Raw genomic sequence first — 15874 nt, 5'->3', positions numbered from 1 at the left:
GGGAACTCAAGAGGAGAGAGACAGACCTACACAGTTGTCTGTTCCCAAAGTGTTCTCCGTAGCCCAGACACCCACAGAGATTCACAGAATTGGATTGGGAAGAGAAGGAGAAAGGAGGAAATAGAGGTGTTCTGAGGTAGAAAACAGAGAGTCAAAAGTGGGAGAGAGTAATCAACACACTCCTGAATAAAAATGGGAAGTGAATATTGGATTCTTAAATGTCCAAAATTAATATCACATACTGAAAAGCAAAGATTAAATATCTAGAGTAGAGGTTAGACTGTTAAAAATACAATATTAAAAACAAAAACAGAAACACAAAAAATTTTAAAAATATATATGAAGTTCGGATTAAAAATAGGGCTTCTCTCTCTTTTTTTTTTTTTGCAAGGTTATAGTGAAATGAAAATTAAAATTAAGGAGTAGTAGAGGAGTAATAGAGGACTTTAAAGAAAATAAGAGAAAAAAAGAAAAGAAAAAAAAGAGGAAAGAAATTTTTTTCCTAATTAAAAAAATCATAAAAATATATGAAAATGAAAGTTAAGGAATAATGGGGGAGTAATAGGGAATTTTAAAAGAAAATAAAAGAGAAAAAATAAAAAAGAAAAGAAAAGAATTTTTTTTTTCAATTAAAAAGAAAAGGTAAATATATATCTAGGAATTTCTCTGGAGCTGTTGCAGTCAGTGTGGGTTCGGTTCAGTTTCAGATAGCTCCTCGTTCCAGCTTATACTTCTCGATATCTATAGGTCCCTTCCGGTGCAGTCGATGTTATCTACAGGGATTTTGATCTGTTGCACCGGTCCCTTCTGAAGCGGTTCCCTTTGTTTTTTTGTTTCTGTTTGCCGGTTTCTTCAGTGTCTAATTTCCGCCCTGACACAGGCGGGCGGAGGTGGTCTCTTGTTCAGGTTCGCTAGTTCTGTCGCGCTGCGGGGAGGGAGGGGCGCTGCTTTCCCTGTGTACGCTGCTCAGGCTCCCGGCTGCTCTATATGGAGCGTGCTCTGCATTGCATACGGTTCCAGTTTTCGGGTCCTCCACAAAAGCGCGGACTCGGTTGCGCCTGCGTTTTGTGCCTTCCCCGGCCAAGCAGCTGAGGCAGCCAGGAGCTTGACGGGCACACTCTCCCCGGCGCACCTTCTCCCCTCCGCGGTCCCAGCCTCAGTTTCTGCTGGTCGGGTGCGTGTGCCTTGTGTTTAGCTGCGACTCTCCCGGCGGATGTCACCCATCCAGAATCTCAGGAAGTCTTTGGTTAGAAACTGGTGGCCTGTTTGCAGTGTGGTAGGGGATGCCGTCTCTGGGGCTGAGTTTGCCCCTTTCCCCTCCCCCCTGCCTTCTGCCTCCGGCCTGTCTGCAGCCAGCTAGCTCCTCTGGAATTGCTCGGTCCCTTTGTTCTGCAAACGGCCGGCAGTGTGTTCGGGCAGGTTAATTTTCTCTCTCTCTTTTGCTATCCCACAGTTTAAGTTGCTATCTCACAAAAGCTCCCTCCGATTGCCCTCAGGGCACTCAGGCCTGGTCCTAACCCTAAGCAATGCCTCCGGCTCCTCTCCGTTCCGCCCCCACTTGCTGGTGGCAGATGCGGGCATCTGGGGTACTTTCCTGCTGGGTGTTGCTTTTAGGCATGGAATATGTGGGTTTTATTTATTTTTCCTCCCAGTTAGGTTGCCCTCCGAGATTCGAAAACTTCCCCCAGACCAGCCAGTGTGAGGGTTTCCTGGTGTTTGGAAACTTCCTCTATTAAGACTCCCTCCCTGGGATGGGTCTCCGTCCCTCGCTCTTTTGTCTCAAATCTTTTTAACTTTTATATTTTGTCCTACCTCCTTTCAAATACAATGGGCTGCTTTTCTGGGTGCCTGATGTCCTCAGCTAGCGATCAGAAGTTGTTTTCTGAACTTTGCTCAGCATTCAATGGTTCATTTGAAGAATTTGTAGGGGAGAAAGTGGTCTCCCCGTCCTATTCCTCTGCCATCTTGGCTCCTCCCCCCTGTAGGAGGCTTTTCAAGATGAGGTGGCCATCTCCTCTTTTGGTTCGAGTTCTGTTGGCAAGCTTACCATTTGTTCCTGCTTCCACCAGGTTATCCTGGGCCTTTGGCTTCTTTTGCTTCTTCAAGTCCAGCAGTGGGAGCAGCTGCCAGCTATTTCTAATCTCAGCTTCAACTCTCATTTCACTGTTTGGTTTTCCAGCTACCCCACCACTGTGTAGCCCACTCATGCATTAAAGTCTCCCTATTGCAAAAGATCCAAAACCATTTGTAACTGGCCCACACTCTGGACTATGTACACCCTTCCTTTCCAGAAAGTATACTTCTTAGGAAATAATTAGTCCAATTCTAATCATGTTCTGGTGACAAAATCTATTTTCTATGAAATAGTCTTACAAATTTTCACAGTAGACAATGCCTTATTCCAAAGCAATGAATGTTTAAGTTGGACTTAGATACCATTATAATCATTGGAGGGTACTGGGACTAATCAATGCTTCTTTCTTCCTTGAAATGCTGCTTGAGAAAGACTGATTCTGAATATTGAAAATATTGACCCTTCTTTTGAATGAGGCTCAAGAACTCAATTACTGATATGTATGATATTCTAGATTACAGTGAGACATTCATTATATAAAACTGAATCTCACTTAAGGGCTTCCCTGATAGTTCAGTTGGTAAAGAATCTGCCTGCAATGCAGGAGACCCCACTTTGATTCCTGGGTCAGGAAGATCCTCTGGAGAAGGGATAGGCTACCCACTCCAGTATCCTGGCCTGGAGAATTCCCATAGTCCATGGGGTTGCAAAGAGTCAGACATGACTTTCACATTCTCACTTAATGCCACAAATGTCTTTTGGAAAATTATCAACTACACTTAAGATTCTTTATGTGCTGAGAATAATTTATCAATGTTGAAGAAAAAGGCCAAAGGCCACAACTCTACTGATGCTTTCTCTAGCACTAAACTCTGACTACCCGATAAACAGCTTACTATTCTAGTATATATTAATAGTAGTTCAACTCTCAGAAAGTGTTTCTGAATAATTCACTTCAATACTGTTTCTCTTTAAATTGGAGGATAATTGCTTTATAATGTTGTGCTGGTTTCTGCCATACAACAATGCAAACCAGCCATTATTATATATATTTCCCCTTCCTTTTAAGCCTCCCTCCCTCCATCCCATCCCACCCCTCTAGGTTATCACAGGGCACCAGCCGGGCTGTCTGTGTAATAAAGCAGCTTTCCACTAGCTATCTATTTTACGCATGGTAGTGTACATATGTCAAAGTTACTTTCTCAGTTCGTCCTACTCTCTCCTTCCCCTGCTGTATCCACAAGTCTATTCTCTATGTGTCATCTCCATTTCTTCCCTGTAAACAGGTTCATCATTACTATTTTTCTGGAACCCATATATATATGTTAATATATGATGTTTGTTTTTCTGTTCTGACTTACTTCACTCTGTAAAACAGGCTCTAGATTCATCCATCTCACTACAACTGACTCAAATTTGTTCCTTTTTCTGGCTAATATTCCATTGTATGTGTGTAATAGAATATATTTCCTCTTAATCATTAATATTCAAAGATGATAACAACTACAAAATATTCAATATGTCAAATCAGTGAGGAACTAATACATTATTTAAGGGGTCAATGATCATCGAATATTAGACCTCTGGCTAACCAACTTAATGAAAATATACATAAAAGGATTAAATATGTAAAGATGTTACTGCAGAGTATGAATCTTACTTGGATAATGGAAAAAACTGTAGATGAAAACTTGCATAAACTTAGTGTTTGGAAGAGTTTCATAGGCCAATCAAAAACCATAGTGATGTGTACATTTTTTGCCTAGCAGATTGAAAGTGAAAGTGAAGTCCTTTAGTCGTGTCCGACTATTTGCAACCCCATGGACTGTAGCCTACCAGGCTCCACCATCGATGGGATTCTCTAGGCAAGAATACTGGAGTGGGCTGCCATTTCAGATCACATGACAAAAATAATCACTGAATTGGAATGAGTGGAGTAACTCTTAGGCACTGACCTTATGAGAATATAGATTACTTTAAACTCATTTAAATATAACAATGTTATATCTGTAAAGTAAAAATGTAATATTATGAGGACATATTATAAAGCACATATTTTATCATAAAATATTTCATCACAGAAATTTTAACTTATGGTAAAATTATAAATGCATTTAATGCCTAAGAATATGGAACTTATTCAAATAATTTGGTGCATTCTTATAACAAAGTATTATTCAGGCACTGCTGCTACAGTTAATATTTATTGACGTTGAAAAATATTTTATTTGTTAATGGAGATAATTGGCTATAAATGAGAAACAAGTCTCACTTATCCAATTATGTAACTAAACCCTAATAGCAAAGACAGGGCTTTTCTTTTCTTTTCTTCACCCACAGAAAAGAATATAAGAATGCACACGCTTGAGGGGCTGGGGTGAAGGTGACAAAGTTTGTCTATGATATTGCCTGGCTGGAGATAAAGCAAATGTCCAGTTGAGGGATGCCTTCCTTTATACCTCTCCCTTGAGAAAACCCTGTTCTGGACACTAAACTCCACGTTAATTAGCAACTTGGAGTTACAGATCCCTGAGCTCTTGAACATCTATCTCCTATGTACTTCTCACTTTTTCCTAATTTGATTTTCTCAAAGGACTACGCTCAAGAGCTCTTTACTTCTGCTGAGTTCATTGGTATTGGGCAGTGATATCCACTTCAGTGAAGCAATTGTAACATGCTTAAATCATGTTGCCCATCTTCTTTTCTGCATGCTGACAAAGATATAAGGCAGAAGGAGGATGACCTAGATGACGGAAGAAACCCCTCTTAGTTTCTTTTATCACCACCTCTCTCTCCCTCTTGAGTGGCCTCCAGGTACCTTAGCCAGGGTGGACTGACTCAGCAACTTTAAAGACTCACTTTGTCTCCCCTCCAGATTCCCTTTCAGGAGTCCTTCCTCTACATATCTATGCCAAATATAATCATTTTTCATACCACAAAAATAATCCAAAAAGGGCATGGCAGAAAGAAAGTTCTTGAACTTTTTGCCTAAGGAAAAAGATATTCCTCTAGATATTTCTTCTGTTTGACAGTAGCTAAACTCTGGATATAAGCTAAATGTTCTTCAATGGAAGAATGGATAAAGAAAATGAGATTATGTATCTATCTGGTATAGCCATGAGAAAGAAGGAGATCCTGCCATTTGCTACAACCTGTATGAAAATACTATATGGTACCATTTAAGTGCTGAATTAAAAAAAGACAAAGAGAGAAACAGAAAATAGAGACTAGAATAGTGGGTTCCAGAGACTAGGGGGAGGAGTATATGGAACAAGGTAAGTGAAAGGATAAAAGTTTTCAGTTATAAGAGTAAGTACTGAAGAGTTAACGTGCGACATGGTGACTTTAGTTACTAACATGGTATTGTAGACTTGAAAGTTGCTGAAAGTAGATCAGAAACATTCTCAACTCACACAGAAAAGAGTTAACCAATGCTATCTATGTGAGGTGATGAATATGTTAATTTTCTTGATCTTTGTAGTCATTCTGCAATATATACATAAAGCATGTTATCATGTACACTTTAAACACATACAATTACATTGCTCAACTTTCTTCAAAAACATTAAAAAATCAAAATTTTGAAAGTGTGTTTATTTCACTTAAGATGCAAGGTTACTTTTAAAAGTACATACATACCTGAATAAGCTTACAAATTCAGCTTTCATTATTCCTAACTGTTTCAACAAGATACTGATTTTAGAGCATAAAGGGGACTTCCCAGGTGGTGCAGAGGTAAACAATCTGCCTGCCAATTCAGGAGATGTGGATTCGGTCCCTGAATTGGGAAGATACCCTGGAGAAGGAAATGGCAACCCACTGCAGTATTCTTGCATGGAGAATCCCATGGACAGAGAAGCATGGCCAGTTACAGTCCCTGGGGTTGCAAAGAGTTGGACATGACTGAGCATGCATGCTTCATGAGAGCATAAAATTTGAGGACACAGAAGATGATATTGTAGAAAAATAGTAAATGAAGAGGTATGGTGAAATATAATCTAGACTGATTCTGTTCTGCAAAATGCAAAATTGATGACAAAGACATATTTTGCCTTTTCATGATGTTCCCAAATGCCAGTTCCTTGTCTTTAACTTAGTGGGTGTGTGTAAGTGAGTTTTTACCTTATTTTTTTTAATCTGAAGACATTTTATCAAAAACTGAACAAACTGCACACCTGAGTTTGTGCATCCGTTTTTATGTGGATGTAACCCAAATATCTTTTTTTCATCAACTTTGAGGTAAAAAAACTTGTGGTCAGTTGCTAAATAGCTTCCAAAATTATTTAGCTTTCCTCTCTGCTGAAATTCACCTATGTCTGACCCTATACACACTGTGATCAAATATTTAGTTATAAGAAACATTATCAGAACTTGCTTTGTCTTTGAGTAACAAAAGGCAAAAAATATGTTCCATTTATTTTTCTGATCTACTGACTCAACTGTTATTCATTATTTTGCATTGTAATTTCTGTGGAACCAAACAAAGATCACTCACAATCCATTTCATACTAGGCGCTTAAATTTGCTTCAGCGTTCCTATCCTCTTTTCCTCCCACGTCTACTAACAGAATTACATAGCCACTCAAACTCTTTTCTTTTCTTCTTAGGAAAATTACCTTTAATAATAATTTTCAACAAACAGGAAAAGAGAATGGGCACACACAAAAAAAGAGGATGGGTCAAATATTTATTGAGTCAAGAAATGATGACACCAAACAATGCCTTTGTTTGTAAGAATGCCTTTTTAATAATTACCATTTTTCCTTCTCTGTGAAAACTGACTAGTTAAGAAAATCTGAGTTTCCTTCCAATTTTTGAAGTAAATAGTAATAATGTTATTTCCCTCAATTGAATTTTGAGTCCATTTTTCTCTTTTACAATAACAGACTAATGGAACAAAACAATGAAACATCTGGGGGAGATTTTATTTTGCTTGGATTCTCAGACCAGCCTCAATTGGAGGCCATCCTTTTTGTGGTCATCTTGATATCCTATCTTTTGACCCTCCTGGGCAACACAGCCATTATCCTGGTCTCCTGCCTGGACTCCAAACTTCACACATCTATGTATTTCTTCCTCACAAACCTCTCATTTCTTGACCTTTGCTTAGCTACCAGCATCGTCTCCCAGTTATTGTGGAACCTGAAGGGACCAGCCAAGACCATCACATCAACAGGCTGTGCCATACAACTCTCTGTGTCCCTCTCACTGGGTTCCACTGAGTGTGTTCTCCTGACCATCATGGCCTTTGATCACTATGTAGCAGTCTGCAGACCTCTCAATTACACCAGTGTTATGCACCCATCATTTTGTAAGTCCTTAGCAGGAATAGCCTGGCTGTGTGGAGTAGGAAACACTCTTATCCAAGGAACCATCACCCTTTGCCTTCCTCACTGTGGACATCACCGTGTGCACAACTTCTTATGCAAAGTGCCTGCCATGATCAATTTGGCCTGCATTGACATCCATACAAATGAAGTCCAGCTTTTTGTGGCCACATTAGTTCTCCTTCTCCTTCCTGTGGCATTGATATTGGTCTCTTATGGATTCATCGTGCAAGCAGTGTCAAAAATTAAGTCATTCCAAGGTTCGCATAAGGCTCTAGGGGCCTGCAGTTCCCATCTGTGGTGGTTTCCCTCTTCTTTGGGACCAGCTCAGCCATATACATTCCACCAAAGAGATTCTATGGCCATAGCCAGAGGGAGTTCCTTACACTCTTCTACACTGTTGTGACTCCCACCCTCAACCCCCTCATGTATCTTCTGAGGAGCAAGGATGTGAAAGGAGCCTTGAGAAGGATGCTGAGAATAGAACAAAATTCCTAAGGAAAAAAAAAGGAAATGGTGACTTTTCATTGAGGAAAATTATTGAAGAGACCTAAGATTGAATAACTACTCCCAAGAGACTGCTTACCTTCCTGTAGTATATACCAACAATATGGCTACTGTGGTTTAGAAAAAAGAAGCACACTTCAATTCTACTTGTATATCTCATGGAACTTCATCTGTGTGTATGTGTGTGTTTTATAAACCTATTCATACTTTCTTCTACTAAATGTCTTTAAAAGGCATATCCCAGAATAGGGAGATTTAGTGATCTACCCAATATGCATGTGCTTACATATTTGATTAGGGAATTAAATAGTGTTTAATATGAACCAGAAAATGGAAAAGTATATGTTAGCATGAGGTGATTACTGTTGTACTTCTTTTGTAAAAGAGCCCTGGTGTGACACTGTTTAAAACATTCTACCACGGAATCCCAATTCTTTCAAAAAACAAACAAACAAACAAACAACAACTTGAAAATATGGGCTCTTTTTACAATAATGTACCAGATTTGTGAATCTATTTAAAAAGCTATTAAGGAAGGAAAAGGTTTGCTTCTAAATGAAAACAATAGAGAAATTGTTAAATAATTATAGAAGCTACTTAATGATTTAATGAAGTTCTAAAACTTAACGTAATCTAATTTCAAATGGACCGAGGGGCTACAGGGCAAAACCTTGTATTGAATCTTACTCGATGCTGTATTTCTTCTTTCAGGGTCTCTGAAATTGTAAAACACATGGATTCTGAAGGCAGCTTTGTAAAACCTTGTGTTCTTAATCTCTTTGTTCCTCAATTTAATCACTCATAGGTTTGCAGAACCTTACCAGGGCAAACCTGTGCAGAGGGAAAAGGAGACATTAGGCAGGAAACTTTAGTTGACTAAATAGATGAAACAAAATTGGCATGATATTGATAATTATAAGGTGCTTGTTAACATACATGAGTTTATATTAAATTATTCTATATCCATTTTCCATATTTGAAATTTTTACACGTTAAGAGCACTAATACCTTGTTCACTCTGTTACTGATTTCTGGCCTCATTTGGTTTTTTTTCTTTAGACAAAATGCTCTTACACTTTTAAAGTTATAAAATGTACTCATTTATTATTCAGTATATGTCAATGTTTTATAAATGTCCTGTGTGTGCCTGAAAAATTTTGTATGTCTTCATGCCTTCAGTGTTTTCACTACATTAATTTTGCAATTTTTGCTGTGCTGTTTATATTTTCTATATCCTGATTCATTTATGTTTGTATATCTTTTCTACCAGTTATCCATTCAATTCTGGCTGTGAATTTGCCTATTTTCTTTCTTACATGTTAGGTTTTGCTTTATATTTTAAAGTTATTTGATAGAAAGCATTTTAATTAGAGATTATTACAGGTTTGAAGTTAACTAAATAGTTTACATTATGCAATGTCTCCCCTTATTCCTAATAATAGTTCTTCCCTTAAAGGCTACCCTGTTTGATACCAGTAAGATCATGCCAGTCTTCTTTATTGTATATCTAGTATTCACGTGGTATGTCTTTTCTGTATTCTTTACAGTGCATCTTCTTATAGACTTGTCCTATTTTTGAAATTACTCTGCTGCATACAAAAGGAATATATAGAAAGTATTAATGTTCTATCCTAGTGTGGGCATAAGGATATCATTTTCAATAGCTTTAAAATTTTTATTGTATAATTAAAATTATAAGATTTTAAATGATTTGGGTAATCTTATTGCTTAGTAAGCATTTGCCTTTAACTAATCAATCAGTGAAGTAATTTGATTTGACTCTAACCAGTTTTAATCATTAATGTCAATAAAATTTTATCTTATGAACAGAGATATAGAAAGTTTACTTAGATGCCACTTGTTAACCTTATCAATGCCTCCTAACTAGATCATTTATTCTCTTCTCCAATATAGTTGCATTTCATTACTAATTTATTCAACTTAATATATCCAGATAGAATTATTTATCATTGTTAAAATGATTCCTAGGGTTTAATCTCTATTAAAAGAATTAATTTTTTTGGCAGCAGCACACAGCATTTGGGAAACTAGTTCCCCAATAAGGGGTCAAACCATGCCTCCTGCTTTGGAAGCACGCAGTCTTAACCACTGGACCAGCAGGGAAATCCCCATTTAAGAAAACAGCAGACTACATTTATAAAACCAAAGCATGTTGCAAGTATACCTAAGCAGGCTCTAGAATTAAAGCCAATAAACTATTGATAATATTTTATAAACAAATAGCTATGTGGATATGTGTAAAATAAGGTGAACATTTTAAAACTGAACATATTACCAAGATTATAAAGTATGTTATTAGAATAGATAAAACTTTATATTCAATATGAAGAGAATTATTTTATAAAGCTATGATATCCATAAAATTGAATAACATATAGGTGGCAAAGACATTTTTGGTAAAGAAATCTATATATTGTGACAAATATAGATATTTAGATTAAATGACAATACTTTAAAATTCTAATACCTATTTGCTTAGATTCCAGATAGAGAGGTAAAGAATTGATCAAGAGATTGAGAGCCACTATGTGAGAACAAGAGATGTACAAATGAGAAATACTGAGTCTCATGGCTCATATCTCTTGGAAGCTTTCTCTGTGGGTGGAAGAGATCAGAAATATCCCTGGATTTACTTAGTCCCAGATGCCTCTAGTAAATGAACAAGAATCAATAATCCCCCTGAAAGAAAAACTGTTAGATAATTGTAGGTTTTCCAGTGGACCTTTATGCTTGTAAGTAAACAACGGACAGAACAGTTACGGCCTGTTGGAACTATTAAATGAGAGATCTGGAAAACAAAAGAAAGTTCTCAAGAAAGTTCTATCTCTATGAGACAGGTGATTTCTTCTGTGATGAACATATCTGCCCTGCCATTAGTTAATCCCTAGAGCAGTAACTCCAGGATTTGTAAAATTATAATATGCATGCATATGCACCACTATAAATATTTATTTATTTATTCATAGAATCTTTAGGAAACAGCCAAAAGAAAAAAGAGACATAACATTTCTGGAAAGGAATATGAGAAGGATTTAGAGTAGGCAACTTCAGGATGTCATTGAAAGAAAATTTCATACAATTTTATTCAGGAGATTTAGCTGTGATCTTTACAAACAAAACGAAAAACCAAACCTAGATGATGCTAAAAATCCTAAATATCTGAGGGATTGCATGAGGATATTTCACATTTCTTCCTAACTTGGGTCTCTTCCCAGCAACCTTTGTAGCGCCCACTTAGCTTCTTTGTTTCTCAAGGTGTAGATCAAAGGATTAAGTGAGGGTGTCACTACAGTGTAGAAGAGGGTGAGGAATTTACTGTAATTCTGGGTGTATTTGCTCTTGGGTTGAATGTAAATGGAAGTTAGAGTCCCGAAAAACAAAACCACAACAATTAGGTGGGACCCACAAGTCCCAAATGCTTTCCTCCTGCCTTCAGTGGATTTTATCCTCAGCACAGTCCTAACAATGCAGCCATAGGAGACCAGAATAAGCCCCAGAGGTATCACCACATAGAGAACAGAAGCTATGGAGAGCTCATTTTCCAGGAAGGTTGTGTTCACACAGGCAATCTTAATCAGGGCAGGCTCCTCACACGTGAAATCATCCACCATATGATGGCTGCAGAAAGGCAACTGGAAAACAAGGATAGTCTGAACCGTGGACCCCACAAAACCACTGATCCAGGCCAGGGCTGCTAGTTGCCGGAGAAGCTTTGGGTGCATGATGACTCCATAGTGGAGGGGTCGACAGATAGCACTGAAGCGGTCAAAGGCCATAACAGTCAGCAGGACACACTCCGTAGAACCCAGCCCCAAAGAAACATACAGCTGGATCACACAACCAGTGTAGCTAATGGTATTGTCAGGCCCCTTGAGATTCCAAAGCATTTGTGGGACAACACTGGTGGTGAAACAGAGGTCCAGGAAGGAGAGATTGGAGAGGAAGAAATACATGGGCGTGTGGAGTTTGGGGTTAAAGTACGAGACCAGTATGATCGCTGTGTTCCCCATCAGTGTCAGAATGTACACGATAGAGACGACGAGAAGGAGCACCATCTCCAGGTGGGGCTGGTCAGAAAAGCCCAGTAGGATGAAACCTTCCGGAGTGCTAGCATTTCTTCTTTTCATTGCTTAATTGTGAGTCACCATTCTTGGTCATTTCTATTTGCTTCCTGTGGGAAGAAAATCAGATATTAAAGTCAGTGGAAAAATAACTAACTTAGTAAGGTGAACATTTTGACACTGATTTTAAATAGAGAAATAACAGGCAAAATAAAATTGTGCAAAATAAAAAATGTAACGTGTTGACTTGTTATACAGAAAGAAATATACAACGTCATGAAAATACGCAATGCTTAAAAATATATATATAAATATAGACTAGAATTGAACATATACAAAAGCAGGTTTGAGACGTATCCCAAATTCTCCGAAGATAAAATATACGGGGCCATTAATGTGTATGGTGTGGAAGCCAAAGAAATTGAAAGAAAAATGATGGTTACACATATGGATAAATGATAGATAATAGACAGAAAAGATAAGTTGAAAAATACATTGAGAGAGCAAGAGTCTAACAGGATACACAGAACTGGAGACCTAAAGACAAATTAAGAAGAGTTAGAATTTTCACATCGCAAGTGTTAGATATGGTTATCATTAATATCCATTCTTTTTCTGTGAAGCAAATAATTATTAACCTGATAATAGTGTTAAAGGAAACTTCGGTGATCTCCCTAATTGAGTCCCTAGTCTGACAACTTTCTAGAGAGTAATATTTTCTAGTATTTACTTTCTAGAGAGTAAATATTACTCTCTAGAAAAATCCACTTTACAGTCCCTAAAATAGCAAGCTCTTGCCCCTAGAAGCCCCTCAGTTCACTTACTTTAATGCCATTTTATTACAAGAGTATACGAATTCAGCCACCTAATACAATGTGTTGACTTCGTTACAAGTAAATTATGTAGAACTCACCTGTGTCTTTTTAACCATTAACTTGCAAAATTATGAAAATTTGTGGTTCTGAATGGTCTGTTCAGAGATTTTCAAAATGGTTGCAATCTTTTACTTTTGATATCAAATCTAAAAAATCCCTTAAAAACAAAGTAATAAAAAACAACAATAAACCCTCCATTGAAAATTTCTGATTTTTCCTTAAATATCTCCACTAGAAAATGAAACTTACTTCCAAGAACCCGTGGCCATTACAGCGACTCTCAGGCAATTATTGCATAGTCCAGTTTAGAGAGAATAAGTGGGTTAGTGACATCTAAGGTGAAAATCAGCTAGATTTTCAATTTTTGCTAAGACAAAGCTATCACATATTTTGAGTAGAGTATGATTGTTTTACCAGAATTAGAGCAAAAGGAAGTAACTGACCTTGGTGGTCACATTGGCTAGCATCTGTCTATCTGCCCATGCATTTTGGTGGGGAAATAAAAACCCTGAATTAAAATTAACACTAGATACACTAAAATTGACACTGACCTCTTCTGGCTAACTTTGACTCTACTATTCGGTAAAGAATAAAATAACTGTATTGTTGAAATATTCAATGACTCCTGGAAAAATGTCAGCACATGAGTGGCCTCATTTTGCTTGACGTAATTCTACATTTTCACAATTTTTTCCTTGTGCATTTATGTTGCAAGAATAACCAATATTTTCCAAACAGACCACACTGAACCTGTTTTCTCTTTCATATTCCTGTTGTTAATCAAGGTGAGAATATGGGGTTTTACATCTGCCAAAAGGAGAAGGTAGTCAATTATTCATCATTAGTCAAAGTTGGGTTGCACATTTGAAAAACTACTTACATTCACTGCGGAAGACAAGTAGCTCTAGATTTCTTCAACTTTTAAAATGAATTTTCCTTTTTTCTGCTTTTTTTTTTTTTTTTTTGAGTATATGTGCTGCCAAAGCGAGCACTTTTCCTTTTTTCCGAAAACAACAGAGAGTACGTTCTACCTTCTGGAGAGAATGGCAATCCAGGGTAGAGGTTCTTGGGGGTTTTGATGAAAAGTTCAATCGTGATCACAGATCTAGGACAGGCAGCGGAGGAACCCCATGTGGGCAGTAAACTCAAGTCTCTCCTGTTATCTCATGCTCCTGTAATCCCAAACCCCTCTAATCTGAAGCTCTCTTCAGATGGATGGTGGTTAGCTTGTTTACTCAACACAAATGTCTTGAGTTTTTCTTCCCAGGTAACTTTCCACCACTATATTAAAGAGAGAGACAGGCCCCTGGAGAGAGGAGAGCCACAGAGACTTTTGCTTCTGTTGTCAGTGGAAGACAATCAATTGCATAATGCCTTGTAAACACACGCGTGCATGTACACAGGCCTTTTGCTGTAAGGTATTCAAAGCAGACACTTTCATGTTGTCATAGTCTACTGGATAACAGATAGAAAGGACTGATGAAGCTCCATCTGTGAGAGCATTCTTTAGTTCTACACATAATAAAGTTTCTGGAGCCTGTTAAAGTCTTTCACCTACTTTCTATTACACATTATTAAATATAGCTAGGTAATAATGTGTCAATATTATTTGGATAGTATCTTAAAAGATCTTTTATTGAAGTATAGTTGAGTTACAATGTTTTTTTCTTCAGGTGTATATCAAATTGACCCAACTTTACACATATATAGTTTTTATATTCTTGTATGTTTAATATATATTTATATATGATTTATGATGTTTAGCTGTTAAGTTGTGTCCAACTCTTTTGCAACTTCATGGACTGATGTCCACCAGGCTCCTCTGTCCATGGAATTTTCCAGGCAAGAAAACTGGAGTGGGTTGCCATTTCCTTCTCCAGGGGATCTTCCTGACCCAAAGATTGAACTCATTTCTCCTATATTGGTAGGCAGATTCTTAATGCTGAGCCACCCTGGGAAGCCCCATATATAACTTATATGTACATCTACATTCTTTTAATATTCTTTTCCATTATATATCATCACCAGCTATTGAATATCAGTCCATGTGCTCTATGGGGACTGATATTCTGTATCCTTTTTAATTTACTTTATAGTACTACATAGTAGTGTTTTTCTGTTAACCTAAACTTTTCATTCATTCCTCATTGAAATTTTAATTCATTAAAGTTTTTGTTAGAGAACCTTACTTTTGTACATATGCGTGCCACAGAATCTTTTAAGGAATGGTTAAAAATAAAGCCTTTATGGGAGAACTGGTCAACCACTTGTAAAAGGATGAAACTAGAACACTTTCTAACACCATACGCAAAAATAAATTCAAAATGGATTAAAGATCTAAACGTACACCTGTGGCTGATTCATGGCAATATATGGCAAAACCATTACAATATTGTAAAGTAATTAGCCTCCAATTAAAATGAATAAATTTGTTTTAAAAAAGTCTTTGTATCAAAAATGAATTATGCTCTACACACACAGCAGGATAATCACTTCTTAAAGTTTTCCCAATGTTATTCTATAGTTGTCTCTTAAGTATATGGTGTATATCAGGTTTTGTGTAAAATAATCCATTCAGGTACAATTTATATTTTACAAAAATTATAAATATATGGATAAAATATAAGATATAAATATATACACCTAATTTTAAAATTGCAGTGTTCATGTATTGGGATTGTCTGTAAAAGTTTCTGATGAGGTTGGGATTCCCTGGTAGCTCAGGCGGTAAAGAATCTGCCTGCAATGCAGGAGATGTGGGTTCGGTCCCTGGGTTGGAAAGATCCCCTAGAGAAGGGAATGGCAACACACTCCAGTATTCTTGCCTGGAGACTCTCACGGACAGAGGTGCTCGGTGGGCTACAGTCCATGGGGTCTCAAACAGTCCGACACATCTTAGCGACTAATGCTCACATAATAGTAAACATCAGAAAAAACTGGTATGTAGACTATGTCGTAATTTTCCTTCCATAACTTTTCTTTCAACTGTAGTGACAAAGTGTGAAAGTG

The 15874-nt window shown here is 37.3% G+C and overlaps 1 protein-coding gene and 1 pseudogene across 1 annotated transcript; one reads left to right on the top strand and one right to left on the bottom strand.

Annotated features, from left to right (window-relative positions):
- Positions 1-6964: 6964 nt before the first annotated feature.
- LOC133059280 (olfactory receptor 2G3-like) lies at positions 6965-7932 on the top strand (annotated as a pseudogene).
- A 3191-nt stretch (positions 7933-11123) lies between these two features.
- On the bottom strand, positions 11124-12056 carry LOC133059118 (putative olfactory receptor 2B8). The gene has a single exon (XM_061146154.1). The coding sequence runs from the start codon at positions 12054-12056 to the stop codon at positions 11124-11126; it is 933 nt and encodes a 310-aa protein (XP_061002137.1).
- Between the last annotated feature and the right edge of the window lie 3818 nt (positions 12057-15874).

The sequence above is a fragment of the Dama dama genome, chromosome 7 (assembly GCF_033118175.1).
Source record: "Dama dama isolate Ldn47 chromosome 7, ASM3311817v1, whole genome shotgun sequence".
In the NCBI taxonomy this organism is placed as follows: domain Eukaryota; kingdom Metazoa; phylum Chordata; class Mammalia; order Artiodactyla; family Cervidae; genus Dama; species Dama dama.
Note: the sequence above shows the minus strand (reverse complement) of the source record. Positions and strands in the feature narration are given on the sequence as shown.